Source organism: Trachurus japonicus, chromosome 21 (assembly GCF_045865225.1).
Source record: "Trachurus japonicus isolate A0001 chromosome 21, Traja_1.0".
NCBI lineage: Eukaryota > Metazoa > Chordata > Actinopteri > Carangiformes > Carangidae > Trachurus > Trachurus japonicus.
This window is the reverse complement of record NC_140927.1, coordinates 1,612,538-1,633,619: the sequence shown is the minus strand read 5'-3', so window position 1 is coordinate 1,633,619 and position 21,082 is coordinate 1,612,538. Positions and strand designations below refer to the sequence as shown.

Here is a 21,082-nt window from a genome sequence, read left to right as displayed (position 1 = left end):
TTTGTATTGTGTGTCTAGTTTTTCTTGCAGTGTTAGTAATTTAAGTAGATACGGGTTTTGCAGACAAAATGGGTATGGCCAAAACCTGTGTGGGTGTGTGTTTGTGTGCATGTGCTCACGTTTCATGCCACCCCACCATAAGTCAGTGCCCCACTTGGGCCACCCCTATCAAAAACGTGTGGTTACGCCCCTGCTCTTGAAATCTTTGATATCATCACATATCCTGATATCAGATTTGGCCTGATATGCGAGTTCTACTAAGGAAAAGAAGACGTTTTCATGTTCAGAAAACAGGCAACTCTCATTGTTTTATGATTTGGCTCACAGGAGACCTTTTCCCACAATTGTGTTACCCTTTATCAGGGACACAGGAGACTGCAGAGACTCACAATCACCACGCCGGAGGATGAGAGAGGAAGACGGACGGAGTGAAACAAAGCAGGTTAAGGAGTGGCCTTCACCAGATGTGTTGGTGAGGAGGAGGAGGAGGAGGAGAAGGGGGGGGGGGTCTGTAGATGGTGGAGTGAGGGAGTGGCAAGAATGAAAGGAAGGAAGGCTACAGGGAGGGGATGTAGGAGAGGAGGAGGAGTGGTGGGAGTGGAGCATACCAGCATGCGGCAGCAGCGACTAGGGAATCAGGTTTCTCAGAGTCAGAGTCAGAGGGGAGGAGAGAGGCTGAGACAGATTTCCCCTTTGGACACTCAGCTGAGCTCAGCTAACGGTCCCTGGGCTCTCACTGAGTCTGGATCTCAGCAGACAGGGCCAGAGTGACGCACAGACACACACACACTGACACGCTCCGTCTGTAGTCGGCCGTCCAGGGTCTGACCACTCAGTCTATGAGGCCCTTGCTGGGAGAGCCGTCTCCTGGAGAGCGCCCACCTCTGAGGGTCTGACTCATCCTCATCACCCTTGAGGAAATCTCTACATTTGGTAAGTATTACTCTTCCTCGTGCTGTCTTTCTGTAGCTGCAGTTGCAAAGTGATGCTTTTGTGTCTCATATTTCTGCCTCTGGTTTTAATTTACTCCCCACAAACCTCCCTCTCTGCTGTGGTTTGAAGTTTATAAATGGGTTCGATTGGATTCTCCACATAATTGTGTGCAGGAGGCAATGGTATGTTCATATCACACATTGTTGTATCATACTGTTGGGGATGGCATACTCTTATTATTAGTACTAAACAAAAAGGTAAATGCACGCTTCATAGAGTGTAAGTGTAAAGTTGTCAGTCTTCATGTCTGCGTTGTTTATTCCCAGTTTCCATCCTGTCAGATCTCCTCATGATGAGTCATGTCTCCGTGTGTGTGTGTATATGTGTGTCCATGTGCGTGTGGTCAGTCAACTCCCTCCAGAACCGGGGCCTCGTGTGTGACTCATCACCCCAGGCAGTCCAAAAACACAACTCCAAAAATAAAACAACGTAACACGAGCTAATTGGATGTTAAAAGTCTGGACTTGGAGAATGAAGCAGGGTGTGTCAAAACTTCTCTGCAGCACAATCTGTGAAAAGCAGAGGAAGGGAGGGGGGGGGGGGCACGGAAAAAATAAAAAGTGCGTTAAATGTGGCGAGAAAACAGCAAACATTGAAGTGAAGTGCACATTTATGGAGCAAAAGAGCAGTGGAAAATCAGCCTCACGTTCATGGTCAGTCTGTTTCCTCAGCGGGAAAAGTGATATTAAATTGTTGAGCAACTGTGAATACATTCCTTGTCAGTCATACTGTGGTGAGATGAACTACCCTGCCAGTGAGTGGAGGGCTGGCATTGAGGGAGGGAGGGGGGTGGGGGGTGAGGCAGCCCCTCGATTACATGGTGTTGTTTCAGGAGACAATGAAGGGAAATGATCGCTCTCGGACAGGAATACAGATAAACAGACATTAGAAAACCTCCCAGTGTTTGATCCACAGTCATCAGACAACAACAGAGATAAGAGATATGAGGAGTTAATGAACGTGTCTGTTTATGTTGATTTACGTTAAGTTTCTCTGCTTTTAATGAGACACTTTCTCTCCTATGTGCCGCATGTTGTGAGTTTTATGCTTCCTCACATGTTAACAGCTCCGTGAGGACCTTGGGCTAATTTTAGCAGCATTCCAGCAAATTAACAGTGGCGGTTTTTACATGTAAGCTTATTATCAGAGTTTAGCCTGCAGCAATGGCTGATGGGAAATTTTGATCCTGGATGGTGGAGGATGAAAAGTTCATCATTAAAATCATTCAAATTAATTGTGATGGGGACATGAATGTGTCTACTTACTAGATAGTAGCTGTTCATACCTTTCATAGTGTCAGCCTGGTGGTGGCTACTACATCATTAGTGTGTGACAAATGTCACAGCAGTAGGTGTTGTTGGTAGGACGGAATAACATGTACAGTATGGGAAGTAATTATGATCCAATTATTTTGACAGTTATTGCAATGTGAGTCATCAGGTGATTAAATGATCATTTTGGATTATATTTTCACAAAGAATGATGACATAATGATGTGCGACACAGCACCACAATTCTTCATTTGTGGTCTGTTATGACCAATTTTACTTTTGTCCAAAAAAAAAGCAGCATCTATTATTTGCATATTCCACTTGATCATATTGAGTATCTCTGCTACTGGTCAGGTTGAGAGCAATATAGAAATAGTATAGTATATAGTTTTTATTATTTTGCAGATTTTTCAGTGATATAAAAACTGATTTATAATCTTTCCTGACTTTATGTAGGTGAATAAAAATCAATCAATCAGTCAGTCTGCTCCAGGAGGCACAGACTGCTGAGTGTATGGTTTCTCTGTGAGCTGCCACACAAGGCCTCTGTCTCTCTGTCTGCTTCTGCTCGCTGCTAATCAGCTAATGAGTAAAGATTCAATCGTGTGACAGGATCCAGATTTCAATGCTGACTTGTAAATCTTGAAGAGAGAAGTCCAGTCTACTAGCTACATACCAGCACATTGTGTCAGTTTCCTCTCTGTTTCTACTTCACTGGGAACTTTGTGTTTGTCCCAGTTCCACATCGCAGATGTCAGGGTCAGCAGCTGAACAGTAGCAGGTAAGTATTCAGCTGTATTGCTTAGGGACACTTCAGCTGTGCAGTTACTGGCCAGCGCAGAAGGTTTGAGCCCAGATCTTGTAGCCTAGTAAAAAAAAGTAGCCTAATAATAATACTAAGAGGATGGCTGCTTATCATGGGCGATGGATGGACATGTTTCACGTCCCTTTATCAGTGGGGAAATCCTCTATGAGCAAAGTGAAGTACTAATATCCTTCCTCATATGTCCTATCAACGTTCCTGTGGGTGATATACTGAACCTGTTGTACAACAGACCTGCTCCGGCTCCGTCCAAGAAGAGAGGAATGACGATTGCGTAACTAACAATAAGAACCAGGGTGTGCAGCAGAGATGAAAAGTGAAGATGTATTTTATACTGTGATTAATTGTTTTCAGATAGTTTATGGAGAAGTTAGATAAACACAGAGGTTGAGTTTGGTTCCAGGGAGAAAACATCTGGGAGGATTCACTCACATCTGCTTCTTTTTAACAGCAAATTTCCATTGGCATGATTCAGGGATAGCGATGGATCCTGAATGCTCTCGTGAGTAAATGTTATTCACTTAGACTGGAGATATTTATGTTCATATATGTTCAGTGTTAAACCCATATTCTAATTAGGTAAAGTGATTTATCACTGTAACTATTTGCCTTTTAGCCTCCTCTGTGTCCTTTTAGTTCTGATGGTATAGTAGGCTATCCACAGTATAACCTGAGCGGCTCTGTGCAGGTATCCAAGATGACCCAGATGTCAAGGTGATGATGGCGGGCTCGACGCTGAGGAAAGTCAAGTCCCGCTCCTGGAAGAAGCAGCGACATTTCCGCCTTCTGGAGGACGGTTTGACAATCTGGTACAAATCCAGATGGGCGGGAAAAGGCCACTCCACCTGTGAGTAGGGAAACGTGGACTTGTGTTTGCGTGCATGATTTTGCTGACATATTAACTCCTTTTGATTTCCCCTGCACATAAACTATATTCTATGAAGTTCAAGTTCTTTGACATTTTGGATTCTTGCTTTAAAGGTCCAGTGTGTAATATTTGTCAAGGTTTTTTGGCAAAATCTGAATACTACCAATGAATATATTTGTATAGTGTATAATCGCTATAAAATAAAATCTGTTTGGTTTTCATATCCTTATAATTCTTAAAAATTCTTCTTTATATAGCAAGGGTCTTGCTTAGAGAGAGAAATAAACAATAGAATTATTTAATTGATAAATAATAGAATCTGAATGCTAGATGTCACTGTTTCCCCCTCATTTTACACACTGGACCTTTAATGGTTTAGGTTCATACCATATACCTGTAACCCCGCCCCTAATTCTGTTACTGCCAGGGACCTTTAGTCCATGTCATTTCCTGTCTACCCCTTTATGATCTACACAATAGAGGCACAAATCCCAGAAAGAGAGCATAAGCTGAAAAAAAGTATTTGATGCAGAATTTCCTCCCAGGCTGAGTAGAGGCCTCTTTCCTATCCCCACAGTCCTAACTAAATATTATGTGAAGCTCTATTTCATGTCCAGGACCAGTTCCCACGCAACCGGTGGGGATTCCAGGAAGTTACCGGGCTGACTTTGTTACCTTTGGATAGAGGGGGCTAGCTGTTTCCTCTGTCTTTATGCTAAGCTAAGCTAAGCTAGGCAGCACCAATCTTCTAATTAATTCTCTAGATTTAGATTTAGATTTAGATTTATTTGTCTGTTCTATACGATGGAGTATTAGGGCCACATTGACAAATAAAAAAATCACAAACTTCTAAATTCACAACTTTGTTCTCGTAATGTTATGACTTTTTTCTCGTAGGAAATGTACGACTTATTCTCGTAAATGTATGACTTTATTCTCGAAGTCTGTGTTTTTTTTTCTCAGTGTGGCCCTAATACTCTGTCGTAGTTCTAAGCAAAAAGAGCAGAAATTTGTCTTTATGAACAGCTCCATGAGACATTATAATTGAAGTCCACACTGAGGCATTTATAAACACTCTTAAAACACGTTCAAAAATACACACCACAACAGACAAAGACACCGTTTACTCGTTTAGTCAATTCGGTGCCTTCTAGAGCAGTTACTGCAGAGGGGATGACAGATTGCTTATAAATGTTTTTTACGGGCCAAACATGAAGGAGTGGTGCCGTGACGGGGGTGGGAGGGAGGGGTCCTCGGTGATCAGGGTGGCTGAGCGCCTGTACAGTTCAAACAGAGGGTGTCGAGCTGTTTCACTTATTTTACTGTCATTTTACTGTAAAGTGTGTGCACAGCAACAGAAAAGATGAAGATAGTAGAAACACAGAACACAAGCATGAGTCTGTAACCCAATAACCATCATGTTCAAGTTTGTTATGATTTTGCATGTACTCCAAACCTCCCAGTGTATCCCCCCAGTTATTTGGAGTGAGGTCATTTTGGTTTAGCTTCAAACTGCACACAGAAGCATATGAAATGAATCAATGAAGTGAAGTGGTGTAATCCTCCGCTGGACCATGTCTTCACCGTGACTGATCCTGTCTCAGTCTCAGTCAGCGAGTTGGAGATGGTGCGCGAGGGCCACCAGTCCGAGGTCCTGCTGAGCATCGCTGAGGAGTTCCCCGCCGACCTCTGCTTCACCTTGGTGTTTCACGGTCGCCACGGCAACCTGGACCTTGTAGCTGAGTCCCCAGAGGAGGCCCGGGCCTGGATCCAGGGCGTCCGCAAGTTAATTCACAAGGCTCAAACAATGGACGAGAAGGAGAGGCTGGACCAGTATCCTTCCACTTTTTAAGAGGAATCAAAAACAACTGTGTTTATTCTTTTCCCCCCCCCCATTTAGGTTTGTGCAATCCATCAGGTTATTTCAGCAATTAAATGATTTTCTAATACAAGTCCACGGATAGTTTAAAGTGATTTGATTTGACTTGATCTGAAGTTCTAAATGGAAAAATACAATTATTTAACAAGAGTTTTTATTAAACAATATGTCAGTTTTCCTCAGCACCTTCTCAGATGGGTCTGGGACTGGTTTCAGAAAGCTGACAAAAACAAAGATGGGAAGATGAATTTCAAAGAAGTGAAGAAACTGCTGAAAATGATGAACGTAGACATGAACGAGGAACATGCTTTCCATCTCTTCACGGTGAGTTTCTGGCCTGAAGGTTAAAGATGAGAGGGTTAGAAGACGGGGCAGAATTAGTGATTAATCTGAATCACGCCGACTTTGTTGTCTGGGAATTTGCTTTTATTGAGTTTCCTTCAAGTTTGAGCCGTCAAGCGTGTAATCTGGAAAGACCAGTGCTAAATATTTCCTTAGAATAGAGACATTCTTTGTCAAAGGACCTAACACATAAACAACTCCTTTATTCCTTTATTCCCGTAGATGGCTGATAAGTCGGAGAGTGGCTCTTTGGAAATTGAGCAGTTTGTCCACTTCTATAAGATGCTGACTCAGAGGGATGAGGTGTGGAAGGTGTTCCAGGACTACTCTGGAGATGGGGAAAAGTTACTGTTGGAGGAGCTGGAGAACTTCCTGAGGACAGCGCAGCATGAGGGAGAGCAGAGCGCCCAGCACGCCCAGGAGCTCATAGATCGCTATGAACCATCAGAGACGGGTAAAGGAGACTGTGACTGAGAAAAACCTTTTAATACTGATTAATACATCTTTAACATCATCTCAGTAGAGAGCAGAGACACTTTGTTTTCTTGCCTTTGATGATAATTGATTAACAGAGTAATACATCGCAAATAAAGTGCCAGACAGGACATTATTATGTAATAACAGTAAAGAAAATATCTGCTTGTGGTGAATACGATTGTGGAAATTACAAAAGGCGGGGTACAATCTGTACACTGGCAGTTGCAGAGATGTAAGGCTTTGCAATCAAACATGCTAATAGAATAGAGCAGAAGGCTATGGGAACCTGTTAGTTATTTTGTACTGGCTTGATAATGACACTATGATAAGATGAAAACTCTACATTGAAATGTATCCTCCTAGCAGGGCCGGCCCTAGGATTTTGGTGGCCCTAAACAGGATTTTGTTAGTGGCCCCCAAAACACTCCAAGCGCACCAAATCACACACACTGCTTACAACTGAATGAACAGCAAAACGGTATGCATCACGATCAGAGTGGAGGTGTGTTGCTGCACTGTGTTACAACACACTGAGTTCTCTTCCCCGGCAGTGAACTTGATATTCTCTGTTTTTATGAGCTACTGTAAAGTATATTTGAATTAATAATAAATGTGACACAAACCCCATTAAACTATGTATGAAACCTTACCCGGCACCCCAGGAAAGGTTTTTATTAATGCCATAGAAGATTTTTAAATTAAAATTTTTGGAAATTCACAGTTTGAGTGATGATTTTTTATATATTGCCACTTGAATTCTTCTGTGCAGCCAAGAAGCAGGGCGTCATGTCGCTGGATGGCTTCCAGATGTACCTGTGCTCACAGGAGGGCTCCATCTTCAAACCTGAGCATCGAGGTCTCCATCAGGACATGAGCCAGCCGCTCAGCCACTACTTCATCTCCTCCTCACACAACACATACCTCCTGGAGGACCAGCTCCGAGGACAGAGCAGCCTGGAGGCATACATCCAGTGAGGACCACTGCACACACACACACACACATCACACATGAGACACACACAGGACAGAGACTTTGTATAAAAACAGATTTAAAGCTATGGATAGCAGGTGAGCCTGGGAAAAAAAACTTTCAAAAGAGTTTCAATACATGTCATATGATTCAGTCTTGTTTTTGCCTTCAATACTAATAGATACAGCATTAATTCATTTCATTTTCCATTTTTGATTTATTCCATTCATGGTATACATACTACACATGGTTGCACATATTTATATAATGTACACATTGTCACCATAAATGAAAAGGAGCAGGATGAAGAAAAACTTATAGTACCTGCCCCTCTCTATTGTTATAATTGCGATGGCTTACTATCAAAACCAATATCATACTCTATTTCAAAAAATTAAAATTAAATATAAGTTAAATATAAGTTGATATAGCTGAGCTCTTTTTAAGAACTTTAAACTTTATCTATTTTGTTCTATCCTACTTTTTTATTCTTCTTTGCTCCAGCTTTTAACTCTCTTTGTCTTTATGTGAAGCACATTGAGTTGCCTTGGTATGAATTGCGTTATATAAATAAAGATGCCTTGCCTAACTTAGACTTCCTTATGTTCCCAGGGCTCTGAAAAGAGGCTGTCGCTGTGTGGAGGTGGACTCCTGGGACGGCAGCGATGGAGAGCCGGTCGTGTACCATGGTCACACTTTAACTTCCAAGATTCTCTTCAGAGACGTCATCTCTACACTCAAAGAATATGCCTTCAAGGTGAGAAGCACGACCATCGTATGCTTGTAAAGCGTTTGTTCACTTACATCCAGTGTGTTATGACTTTAAAATGACTGGCATCAAGCGAGCCTCAGAATCAGAAAATCTTTATTGTCCCCTGCAAAAAGCAGTTGAAACAACTAAAAGAAACATAAGTTAAGAAAAACACAGTTTACATAACATAAAACAAACAGCAGATACAGATACAGAATAGTACAGATAAATACATAGAGTAAGACCTTAAAAGAACATTAAAAGATCTCATAGTGAGTTGTTGATGATGTTGATGGTGGATGAGATGAATGATTGAGCTTCCCAGTCTGGTTTGAAAAAGTCTTTCAATAAACATTTAAATCAAAGAGCCTGTCCAGAATGAGGTACACTGTCTCTGGGAATAATAACAATGCTGGCATTGGTCAGTGCTTGTATTGGAATCTAAACAGAATTCACAGACACATATTTTTTTTTAGCTTAGAGAAGATAGAGCTGAGAGAACCAGGGAACCAGGAACCAGGAAGCTGAGAGGACCAGTGTTCTCTCAGCTTCCTGATGCTGAATAGAAATGAGACATAACACTGTAATGTCATGATCCCACTGTGTTTGCCAGAGTTGACGGAATTTCGACGTGCATTAAAACAAGCAACTTGTGTGTGGTGTTTTCACATCCTCATCTGACAGGCGTCAGACTTCCCAGTCATCCTGTCTCTTGAGAATCACTGTAGTGTGGAGCAGCAGACCGTCATGGCTCAGCACCTCAGCCAAATCCTGGGAGACACATTGTTGACCACCCTGCTGGATGGACAGATTCCTCAGCAGCTTCCATCTCCACAGGTTTGATATACTGTATTATTTTCATTATTTATTTTTTTCCCTTCAAAGTCCTCTTGTGAGGATGAAATGTGCTGGAATTTGTTTTTCCTTTCAACCTCTCATGAAACTTTGTAGTGATGCCAGTGGAGATAAAAACAGGGAAAAAAGACCAACACACTCTGGTAATAGCTCCCAGACCGGAAAATGGCAACATCTGGGAGGATCTCTGTCAGCCACTGTGGCCATATATAGACACCACACACAGGTTTTCTTATGTATTTTGCTATTTAGTTGGTTTTTACACTTATTTCATTTATGAATTATATTTGACTTGCTTTTTGCAAAATTGTACTTTATGATTTTGAAATTTGCCTCCAGCTTCAAGCTGTTATCTCTGCCCCGCCCCCGACCTGCTCAGTCTGAGGCCAGTCTGAGCCCCAGTCAGGAGTTTGTGTAATACCTGCTCTGCTCTGTGTTGCAGCGCCTAAACCAAGAATGTAGCTATTATATTAAAATTCTGGAGCAAGCACCACAGAGCTTATTGTTTCTCCCTTTGTGTCTTCTTTAACCTTTTCATCTGTCACCTGTGGAAATATTTTTAGATGTGTGTGATGATCCGCATCTTACTGGTGCTGGAGGAAATGCCAGGAGATCACCAGAGTCAGGAGGATGTTAATACAATATGGCACGGCAATGCATCCAATAGAAATTGGCTTATTTTAGTCTCAATAGCAGAGCTTAAGATACTGCCAAGGCATTCATGATTCCCAGAGAGTGATCTCTGGTGACGGCCTAACTTTCCACCTGGTGCCATGAGCACAAACAGCAAGTTTGTTCACCTGCAAGTCCTTAGCAACAGTACTCTGTTTTAAAGGGACATTGTGTAACTTCTCCTGTTATCTATTCACGAAAATCAATTCAAAAGTATGTTTTTCATTAATCAGTAATCACCCCCATCAACAAAGTGAAGTGTTCCGGTAAGCTCTCTGAATTAGCCGTTCATATCATTCATATCTACATGGAGCGGGTAAGCTCGGTGCTGGCTGCCATGTCGTGTCGTCATGTTTTTATGAGGAAATAAAAACCAAAAACCTGAGGAAACCACGGAAACTCAGCGGAGACACCGGAGCTGTCGGCTCAGGTCGAGGTGGCATCTGTGAAAGGAGGAATGGAGCGTTACACTGATGCTGCATTCTCGGGCAGACGGCCGTCGGTAACAAACCAGATGTCATTTTAGTCACAGAAGTTGAGAGAAAGCCGGTAAAACGTGGGTCAGATAAACAATACGACATCGCCATGACAACATATTGTCACGTGTGTTGTTTTACCTCGTGCTGACGGACCACTTGTTTACATAGAGGCTAGTCTATGCCGCTACGTGCAGTGGCTTTCGTCCGTCTGCCGTCTGCCCAATTTCATGTGAACGCAGCATGAAAATACGATTGAGTTGCTTGCGATAAACAACCGCAAAGCTAGATGGGAGTAATTCCTACACAATGTACCTTTAACGTTAACGTTGCCACCATTAACATTGTTTTTTAAATTTAACCTGACTGTGACTCTGAGTGGCCTCAAACAGTTTCTCCATCTGATGTTTTTTCACCTTTGATACAAAGTTTCAGTAAACAATCTGCTTTGAGTTATTATAACGGTTGGAGTATAACATGTTTTCAGACAGTAACCAGGTCCCAGCCCGTCTGAGGGAAGCTGGGGTACCATTAACAATACAGATACTTTTTAAAGATTTATGGTCTTTTGTTTGATCCATCGCACACTGTTCTAAAAGCAATTGTACACTGTAACTTCCAAACCCTTTCCCATTAGAGCACTTAAAACAATCAATATGAACTTGAAGTAATGGCAGATAATTGCTATGCAGAATTTCACAGAGGAAATTAAATAGCAGCACATAGCTGCATTTAGTTAGGAGACAGCACAGTGCATGGAGATGGACAACCTACATGAGCATCTTTATGTTTCTGATGAAATTAAAGTCTCATTTACACCGGCTGATTAAGAGAACAGAGTTTATTGGCTTTCATCATAGGAACTAAAGGGGAAGATTCTGCTGAAAGCCAAGAAAATTGGCGGTCTAGAGATATGTCCTGATGAAACCCTGACGGATGAAGTCAGCGATGACGAAGACATGGCAAACGGTGACCCTGACAGCCCGTCTGCAGAAGACCCGCCTGCTGAGTGCGTGAACAACAAGGTAGACGTGACACAACACTTGGTGTGTAATGTCAGGCAGATTTCATTTCTTCTAGCATTGTTGAACCACGGTTCTTCAGTTTGCCTTGAGTGGAAGTGACGAAAGATCATCTGCAGAGACAGTGAACGGTATCAGAGGTGATAGTGCAGCAAGACAGGGGTGAATGGAGCCTGATAGTAAAGAGAGACAGGAAATTGGGTTGGGACAAAGACAAGGAGACAGAGTGGAGGAAGATAGTGAAAAAAAAACAGGAAACAGGCTTTTAAAAGACAGATATGAGACAAAGAAGAGTGATAGTGAAGTGAGAAAATGTGCTTCTTCTTGTCCTGTGGGAAAAAAACCTCCAGTTCTCTGTGAAAATATCTAAATCTGCATTTCATATTTAACCAAGCAGGTTATCCAAGAACCTTTTATTGGCACGAGTGTTCATTTTTACATGTGTGTCAGTGAAGTGGCCAGTGCAGCCACAGTATTTCCCTGCAGATTAACTGGAAGCACTTGTGGCTTTAATCGTTTCATTAGAGCTAATGGGGCTGAGAGAGGGAATCACAAATATCCCTCTGTAAAACTTCATCCAGAATTATTAAACCAGCAGCAGTAGGGGATATTTTCTCTTCAGACAGTTTAATCCTGTGAAATTACAGGTCAGTAATAGGATAATAATGACTTAATATGTCCTCTACTATATTAAATCACAAATAATGTGGAAAATATTGTAATAATTACAATAATTTGTCCAGAATATGAAGATTTCCAACCAAACAGCAGCTGCCATCCTGTTCCAATTCTTCTTATACTGACACAACTTCTTGTTACATAATTCATTATTCCATATTCAGCAGTATATTATTTATATGATTTTGGTTATCAGCTGTACTGGCTAGTTATTATGTAGTCTTCTAGAATTTGCCGACTTTTTTCAGACAGGTTTGTGATTTATTTTCAGTTGTAAACAAATTGCAGGGTAGATCCTTGAACCGCCACCTTACTGTGGTGGAGGGGTTTGAGCACCCGACTGATCCTAGGAACTATGTTGGGTCTCCCAAGGCAAACAGGTCCTTGGTGACGGGTCAGACTAAGAGCGGTTCCAAGCCCCTATGAAAATGAAAACATCGAAGAAGTGTACGTCGCCCGGACTGGCGTTACCGGGGCCCCACCCTGGAGCCAGGCCTGGGGTCGGGGCTCGCAGGCGAGCGTCTGGTGGCCGGGTCTTGGCCCACGGGACCCAGCCGGGCGCAGCCCGAACGAGCGACGTGGGCCCGCCTTCCTGTAGGCCCACCACCCGCGGGAGGGTTCATAAGGGGCAGGTGCCGTGTGATTTGGGTGGCAGCCGTGGGCGGGGGCCCCGGTGACCCAATCTCCGGACGACGACTCTGGCTTTAGGGACATGGAATGTCACCTCGCTGGGGGGGAAAGAGCCTGAGCTCGTGCGGGAGGCTGAGAGGTATCGACTAGAGATAGTCGGGCTCACCTCCACGCACAGCCTGGGCTCTGGAACCCAACTCCTTGAGAGAGGTTGGACTCTCTTCCACTCTGGAGTTGCCATGGTGAGAGGCGGCGAGCTGGTGTGGGCTTGCTCATAGCTCCCCAGCTCAGCCGCCATGTGTTTGAGTTCTCCCCACTTAACGAGAGGGTCGCTTCCCTGCGCCTTCGGGTCGGGGATAGGTCTCTCACTGTCGTTTCGGCCTACGGGCCGAACGGCAGTGCAGAGTACCCGGCCTTCCTGGAGGCCCTGGGAGGGGTGCTGGAAAGTGCCCCAACTGGGGACTCCATCGTTCTGTTGGGGGACTTCAACGCTCACGTGGGCAGCGACAGTGTTACCTGGAGAGGTGTGATTGGGAGGAACGGCCTCCCCGATCTGAACCCGAGCGGTGTTTTGTTATTGGACTTCTGTGCTAGCCACAGTCTGTCCATAACGAACACCATGTTCGAGCATAAGGGTGTCCATCAGTGCACGTGGCACCAGGACACCCTAGGACGGAGGTCAATGATCGACTTTGTAGTCGTGTCATCTGATCTCCGGCCGTATGTCTTGGACACTCGGGTGAAGAGAGGGGCTGAGCTGTCAACTGATCACCACCTGGTGGTGAGTTGGATCCGCTGGCAGGGGAGGAAGCTGGTCAGACCTGGAAGACCCAAGCGTATCGTGAGGGTCTGCTGGGAACGTCTGGCAGAATCCCCTGTCAGGGAGGTCTTCAACTCCCACCTCCGGGAGAGCTTTGACCGGATTCCGAGGGAGGCCGGAGACATTGAGTCCGAATGGACCATGTTCTCCACTTCCATTGTTGACGCGGCCATCCGGAGCTGTGGCCGTAAGGTCTCCGGCGCCTGTCGCGGCGGCAATCCCCGAACCCGGTGGTGGACACCGGAAGTAAGGGATGCCATAAAGCTGAAGAAGGAGTCCTACCGAGCCTGGCTAGCTCGGGGGACCCCCGAGGCAGCTGACGGGTACCAGCAGGCCAAGCGGACGGCAGCCCGGGCGGTCACGGAAGCAAAAACTCGGGTCTGGGAAAAGTTCGGGGAGGCCATGGAGGAGGACTACCGGTCAGCCTCGAGGAAATTCTGGCAAACCATCCGGCGCCTCAGGAGGGGGAAGCAGTGCTCCGCCAACACTGTTTACAGTGGAGGAGGGGAGCTGTTGACCTCGACTGGGGATATCGTCGGGCGGTGGAAGGAATACTTCGAGGATCTCCTCAATCCCACTGACACACCTTCCGTCGAGGAAGCAGAGGCTGAGGATTCAGAGGTTGATTCATTCATCACCCAAGCTGAAGTCACTGAGGTAGTCCGGAAGCTCCTCAGTGGCAAGGCACCAGGGGTGGATGAAATCCGCCCTGAGTACCTCAAGTCTCTGGATGTTGCGGGGCTGTCGTGGCTGACACGCCTCTGCAGCATCGCGTGGCAGTCGGGGACATTGCCTCTGGACTGGCAGACCGGGGTGGTGGTCCCTCTCTTCAGAAAGGGGGACCGGAGGGTGTGTTCCAACTACCGGGGGATCACACTCCTCAGCCTCCCGGGGAAAGTCTATTCCAGGGTGCTGGAGAGGAGAATTTGGCCGATAGTCGAACCTCGGATTCAGGAGGAACAATGCGGTTTTCACCCTGGCCATGGAACGCTGGACCAGCTCTACACCCTCTGCAGGGTGCTCGAGGGCGCATGGGAGTTTGCCCAACCAGTCCACATGTGTTTTGTGGACTTGGAGAAGGCTTTCGACCGTGTCCCACGTGGCATCCTGTGGGAGGTGCTCCGAGAGTATGGGGTCGGAGGCCCTCTGCTGAGGGCTGTACGGTCCCTGTATGACCGGAGCAGGAGCTTGGTTCGCATTGCCGGCAGTAAGTCAGACCTGTTCCCGGTGCGTGTTGGACTCCGGCAGGGCTGCCCTTTGTCACCGGTTCTGTTCATTATTTTTATGGACAGAATTTCTAGGCGCAGCCAAGTGCCGGAGGGGGTACGGTTCGGGAGCCACTTGATTTCATCTCTGCTTTTTGCAGATGATGTGGTCTTGTTGGCTCCCTCGAGCCAGGACCTTCAGCATGCACTGGGGCGGTTTGCAGCCGAGTGTGAAGCAGCTGGGATGAGAATCAGCACCTCTAAGTCCGAGGCCATGGTTCTCGACCGGAAAAAGGTGGCTTGCACCCTCCAGGTCGGGGGAGAGTTCCTGCCTCAGGTGGAGGAGTTTAAGTATCTTGGGCTCTTGTTCATGAGTGAGGGGAGAACGGAGCGCGAGATCGACAGGCGGATCGGTGCAGCGGCCGCAGTAATGCGGTCATTGTATCGGTCCGTCGTGGTGAAGAAGGAGCTGAGCCGAAAGGCAAAGCTCTCGATTTACCGGTCGATCTACGTTCCCACCCTCACCTATGGTCATGAACTCTGGGTCATGACCGAAAGAACTGGATCCCGGATACAAGCGGCCGAAAAGCTGAGGTGGCTCGGGCACCTGTATAGGATGCCCCCTGGACGCCTCCCTCGTGAGGTGTTCCGGGCATGTCCCACCGGGAGGAGGCCCCGAGGAAGACCCAGGACACGCTGGAGTGACTACGTCACTCGGCTGGCCTGGGAACGCCTTGGGGTCCCCCCGGAAGAGCTGGAGGAAGTGTCCGAGGAGAGGGAAGTCTGGGGATCCCTGCTCCGACTGCTGCCCCCGCAACCCGGACTCGGATAATGCGGCGGACAATGGATGGATGGATGGATGGATGGATGGATGGATGGATGGATGTAATTTTATCACTGGCCTCTAATTTGTGAGGGATGGAATAGGATTTATTTGATTGGCTAATTATGCATCTTGTCCTCCACTGCAGAAATCCAAGTCCAAGCTGTCCAGAGAGCTGTCAGACCTGGTGCTTTACTGCAAGAGCGTGCACTTCCATGGCTTTGAGCATTCTCGTCTACACAGCAAATGCTACGAGATGTCCTCGTTCTCTGAATCCAAGGCCAAGAGGCTAGCTAAGGAAGCAGGTACCGTCAGCAAGGGGGGGGCAGTGCATGTAGGATAAGGGTGGGGAACTATGACATCTCATTCCTCTGATAAAATTATATGTTTCTGACTTTGATGTTGTATCTTTTTACACAGTCATGTGATTCATAGCTGTAATTATGAGCAAGAAACAGCTGACGTGTCTGTGTTCATGCTTCATTCTTGTGAATCCAGGGACAGACTTTGTGCAGTACAACACACGGCAGCTGAGCAGGATTTACCCCAGTGGCCTCAGGACTGACTCCTCAAACTACAACCCACAGGACATGTGGAGTGTGGGCTGCCAGATAGGTGAGGGGGAGGCTGCCCTCTGCTGGATGGAGCAGACTTTACTCTAAAATCACTGAAGTCTCTCTCCAATCTGAAATTTCAGGTTGATTTGTGTTGGACATTATGTTTCAGCCACTTTCAGAATCAGACACATGTGATAATTGTGCTTATTTTGGAGTTAATCCCCATGTTGTGCTGATGCACAGTGCTGCATTCAAGTGTCTTTACAAGGTGTTAGGTCACCACCTGCATTTCCATTATTTCTTAACATATTGGTGGTGGAGTGTGGTGTCTAACATGTTGGTCCAACATCTCTCACAGGTGGAGATGTTATAAGATAAGATAAGATAATCCTTTATTCGTCCCACAATGGGGAAATTTACTGGGTTGAAGAAATTCATAGGACAGATAATAAATAGCAGATAGCAATAGCAGTAGAAAGCAGTATTTGTAATAGAATATTATTAAAGAAGAAGTAAGCGATCCGGTCTTTTGGCTAACTTCCTGTAAGCAGATGGAGTTAGCAGTCCCCGCCCTCGTCCCTACGTCACCACATTCACGCGCATCCTTTGGCTGCACACACAGAGAGGACCGCCCCTTTATGCCGTTCTCTCTCCTCATTGGATAAAGGTTGTAGAATACAAGGAAAGTTTTCTCCTCGGCTCAGAGCAGAGCAGAGTGACTGACAGACCCGTGTTTCGGACCAAACACTCTATATAAGTGATTGCTGTTGGAAGATAGAACTATTTAAGACTTATATTAACACAAACATTCCGCTTACTTCTGCTTTAAGACAAAATAATAAATAAGAAGATATATAAATATATACACACATTTGAATTAGTCACATTATTATCACATTCTGAAACAAAATGTTCAGTGACCTCTCATGTCATGTGAGTAGAGGTATTGTCCTCCTTTGTTGCCATATGTCACCCTTATATAAATAGGTAAGTACACACTATTAAGAATTAGTTAAGCATTAAATACTGAATTCATCATTTATAACACATGAATAATCATTAGTATGTAGTTTATAAACACAGTTAAAAATGTTTTACTCGTCATTGATAAACACTAACTGTATCTATAAACACACTTACTAACACACACATACTAATGAGTATTCATGTGTTATAAATTAAGAATTCAGTATTTATTAGTGGGACTATGAGGAGTTTTGGAAAGCAAAGTGTTTTCACACTACATTTCCCATGAGCCTCCGTGCGCAAGGTGAAATTCTTGGACCAGTGCAAGACGGACAAACTCGAAAACATGAATGTTTTTATTGATCAAGAATGAAAGTCGGAGGTTCGAAGACGATCAGATACCGTCGTAGTTCCGACCATAAACGGCGATTCGGCGGCATTATTACCATGACCCACCAGGCAGCATCCGTGAAACCGAAAGTAGGAAATGCTGGGTGAGCGAACCACTAAATAGCCATAATAACAAAACAACGATAAAAACAAAATGATATATTTATCGAAAATGGACCCATTAACGAGTGTGGGTAATGTAGATTCATCCACATTAATGACACTTTTTTTTATAACCAAATACAAACTCCTAATTTTCCCTTTAATACTTAACTAATGCTTAATAGTGGGCACTTATTATAAAGTGTTACCTATAAATACATTCTAGTATAGTAAATAAATCCCTTGTCCCTCTGGTGACAGTGTCGTTAAGAAGATCCAACAGGTTCAAATACAGAACAGCAGCCCCACAACTGGACGGGCTCCTCCGGTCTGCTCTGGATAAAAGACCTCTCTCATAAACTCTGACAGCTACATAGATATGACTTATTCTGGGAAACCATGTGATGCTGCCAGTTGCATTTAGGAAAAAAAACTTAATTGTATTGTTTAATCTCTCTTCTCTGAAGTGGCTCTGAACTTCCAGACTGCCGGTCTGGAGATGGATCTGAACGATGGGCTGTTCAGGCAGAATGGCTGCTGTGGCTACGTCCTCAAGCCTGACTTCATGACAGATGGCAACACTCAGTTCAGTCCAGAGAAACCAGAGGAGCGCCAAGGCTACAGACCACTGCGCCTGTCCATACAGGTCTAAAAACAGACATGATATGTCCAGATGGGTTTGTGGAAAGACAGATGGCCCCTGATATAAAAATATGTTTGTGTCCATCAGGTGATAAGTGGGCAGCAGCTGCCAAAGGTGAATCAGAAGGAGGGCTCTATTGTAGACCCTCTGGTCAGAGTGGAGATCTATGGAGTACCACAGGACCAGGCCAAGGAGGAGACCAGTCACATTAACAACAATGGTGGGAAACAGTTCTTGTACATAATATATGTGTACCTCTTTTACATTTATGATTCAGATAATAAGAGGGGGTTTATTAAGAGAAAGTTATGTTCACGTGATAACTGTATTTGCAGGTTTTAATCCAGTGTGGGATGAAACTCTAAATTTCATCATCCACAACCCTGAGCTGGCCCTGGTTCGCTTTGAGGTGGAGGATTACGATAAGGCGTCCAGGAATGACTTCATTGGACAGTACACACTTCCCTTCACCTGCATCCAAGCAGGTGAGCAGAAAGTCAAGAGCTTGACACTGAAACCACCAGGATTACAGCTCACTTCAATATAAATATTAAAGAGATAGTTCAACATTTTGGCAAATCCATAATCGCCATAAATTGCCATAATCCCTATTAGGTTTGTTACCTTTAATTGTTGGTGCAAGCTGTTTTTAGAACGGCGGAGCAGAGCTGCGAGCTGCTCAGAGCTACGCTACGGAGGCTAATGGGATTTCTTGGTTTCCCTCAACAAACTCATCAAATACACAATCCAACAATTCCAAAACACTCTGGTGGACAAGTTGTGACCTACACATTCACCACGCTATGAGATAATAACACAACGTTACCAGACAGAGTTGTTTTCGAGGTAAATTCATGCAAAACCGCTGAGGTGCGATGCCTTCAGGGGCAGTTTTTCGGTAAGTAGTCTCTGCAATTGCCTCGATTATGGATTATGGCAATGGGCCAATTTGCCAAAATGTTGAACTATCCCTTTTGATAAATATTTAGATAAAGTCCTGGTCAGTAGCTCTGTTGTTTAAGATCTCCTCCCTCTCTCCAGGATACCGTCACATACATCTGCTGTCTAAAGATGGAACAGCCATTCCTCCCTCGTCCATCTTCATCAACATCAGCATCTCAGAGCTCACATCAAGTTAAACCTGTAGATACGAGGCCAGAGGTGGCTACACATTTAACAAGTTTTAACATTTGAATATAATAACGAGGTCTTGTTTCAAAGTACGGTGCAGTATTTCTCAAAACTTTGCTGTTGGACTTATCTGGAAGAGGACACCCCATGAAGACCAATCTAAGAATTCACAGAGACATTAGAAAGTGGGAGTGTCTGCATTTATTTCTGTTGGCATTTTAACGTTAGTTATTCATTCATGTCAAAATAAAGGATTGCTGCATGTGTTGAATGCCTAAATGTACCGCTATGCCTTGAAATGTACAGTACTATGTACTAAAGTGCCTGGCAAATGACTGAAAGTGTCCGGTTTTAAAATGCAATCATAGAATGTGAAAGAATTCATATAAATATCAGTATTAAAAAAAACTATCATCATAAAGTTCTCATAGCATTGCTAGTGTTACTTCATCTACAATTTAAGTTCTTCTCATTCACTATTGTACAAATTCCACAAGGTATGTTGTGTATATTGTAAATCTGTGTGTATACAGGCCTGTAAATACATTTTCTAAATGGTTCAACGCCACCAAATACAACGAGCGAATTAAATTCAAGTTCATACCTTCACCATATTAAGTTCAATCACACACACACACACACACACACACACACTAGTCATACGTTCCACTTTCCTTCACTTAACAATGTACTAATGTGTTATTCATTGTATTCATCTTTTAGAGTACAATGAAATCAAGTGGTGCAGTATATTGATGGATAATGTTAGAGGGCGGCATGGTGGTGCAGTGGTTAGAAGGCTTTGGGTTTGAACTCTGGACCTGGGTCCTTTCTGAGTCAAGTTTGCATGTCCTCTGCCTTCATCTGGCGTCCCTTTAAACCGACTCCAGGTGTGTGAGTGTGAGTGTGTGAGGTTTGTCTGTCTGTGCCATATTGGCCACCTGTCCAGGCAGGGTTTAGCCCCGCCCCCTCACCTTACGTCAACTGGGATTGGCTCCAGCCTCCCCCCCCATGCTTAACAGTCTGGCTGGTGGATGGATGAAACAATGATACACTTCTATAACCTGAACTCTCTCCTCAGTGTTTTCTCTCACGTTCCTCCTCCTCCACGACTCCTGCTACTTTCATGGCTCCTCCCTCTTCCTCCACCTGTGCTACTGTCTCATCCAGCGTCCCCTGCAAAGCCTCCTTCAGGGTGAGGCCTCCAGCCTCGGAGTCCCTCAGCACCCCCTCCTCTGCCGACATCTCCGGGTGGTGTCTCTGCAAATGCTTGACCACCTGGAACTTCTGCTTGGCTCTGTAGGAGCAGTGGCGACAGCGGAACGGCTGCTGCTTGGTGTGAGAGAGGTAGTGATGTCTGAGACCCGCCGGCCAGCGGAAGGCCTTGTTGCACAGTCCGCACACGTACGGCCGGTCGTCGCTGTGCTGCCGCTGATGGGTCTTCAGTATGAAACTGGTCTTGAAGGCTTTGCCGCATTTTTCACAGACGTAAGGGCGCGCGTCGCAGTGCTGCGTGTCCCGGTGGGCGCGCAGGGCATCCGCTCTGTTGGTGCGGTAGTCACACTCATCACAGGCATATGGTTTCTCTCCTGCAGAGGACAAATACATCTGATCTGTAAATTACTTTCTTGATCGTGTGTCTTACATGAAATGTATGGTCACATTTTATGTATTTTTGTTGCTTTATTTTGAAAATCTGACATCAGCTTGTGAGTCTTTCTCCAGTTTCTTTCAGGTC

At 44.9% G+C, this 21,082-nt stretch overlaps 2 protein-coding genes across 5 annotated transcripts in view; one reads left to right on the top strand and one right to left on the bottom strand.

The window, feature by feature from the left end:
* Window positions 1–593: 593 nt before the first annotated feature.
* plcd4b (phospholipase C, delta 4b) lies at window positions 594–19,827 on the top strand. Of its 3 annotated transcripts, none has more exons than XM_085764474.1 (16): window positions 594–933; window positions 3,539–3,589; window positions 3,776–3,934; window positions 5,560–5,788; window positions 6,029–6,158; window positions 6,399–6,630; window positions 7,423–7,624; window positions 8,236–8,380; window positions 9,059–9,211; window positions 11,238–11,402; window positions 15,704–15,860; window positions 16,054–16,170; window positions 18,038–18,216; window positions 18,301–18,433; window positions 18,549–18,698; window positions 19,255–19,827. In XM_085764474.1, the coding sequence occupies exons 2-16, from the start codon at window positions 3,571–3,573 to the stop codon at window positions 19,350–19,352; spliced, it is 2,268 nt and encodes a 755-aa protein (XP_085620600.1). In that variant the 5' UTR covers window positions 594–933; window positions 3,539–3,570; the 3' UTR covers window positions 19,353–19,827. The 3 variants fall into 3 exon arrangements, with proteins under 3 accessions (XP_085620600.1, XP_085620602.1, XP_085620601.1); XM_085764476.1 differs by lacking the exon at window positions 594–933 and adding an exon at window positions 3,028–3,045; XM_085764475.1 differs by lacking the exon at window positions 594–933 and having other exon boundaries at window positions 3,305–3,589.
* An 88-nt stretch (window positions 19,828–19,915) lies between these two features.
* znf142 (zinc finger protein 142) overlaps window positions 19,916–21,082 on the bottom strand; it is a 211,709-nt gene continuing 210,542 nt past the window's right edge. For both annotated transcript variants that reach the window (XM_085764472.1, XM_085764471.1), the window contains one exon: window positions 19,916–20,933. In XM_085764472.1, coding sequence (XP_085620598.1) covers window positions 20,422–20,933 — 512 coding nt within the window. In that variant the 3' untranslated portion in view covers window positions 19,916–20,421. The remainder of the gene's footprint in view (window positions 20,934–21,082) is intronic.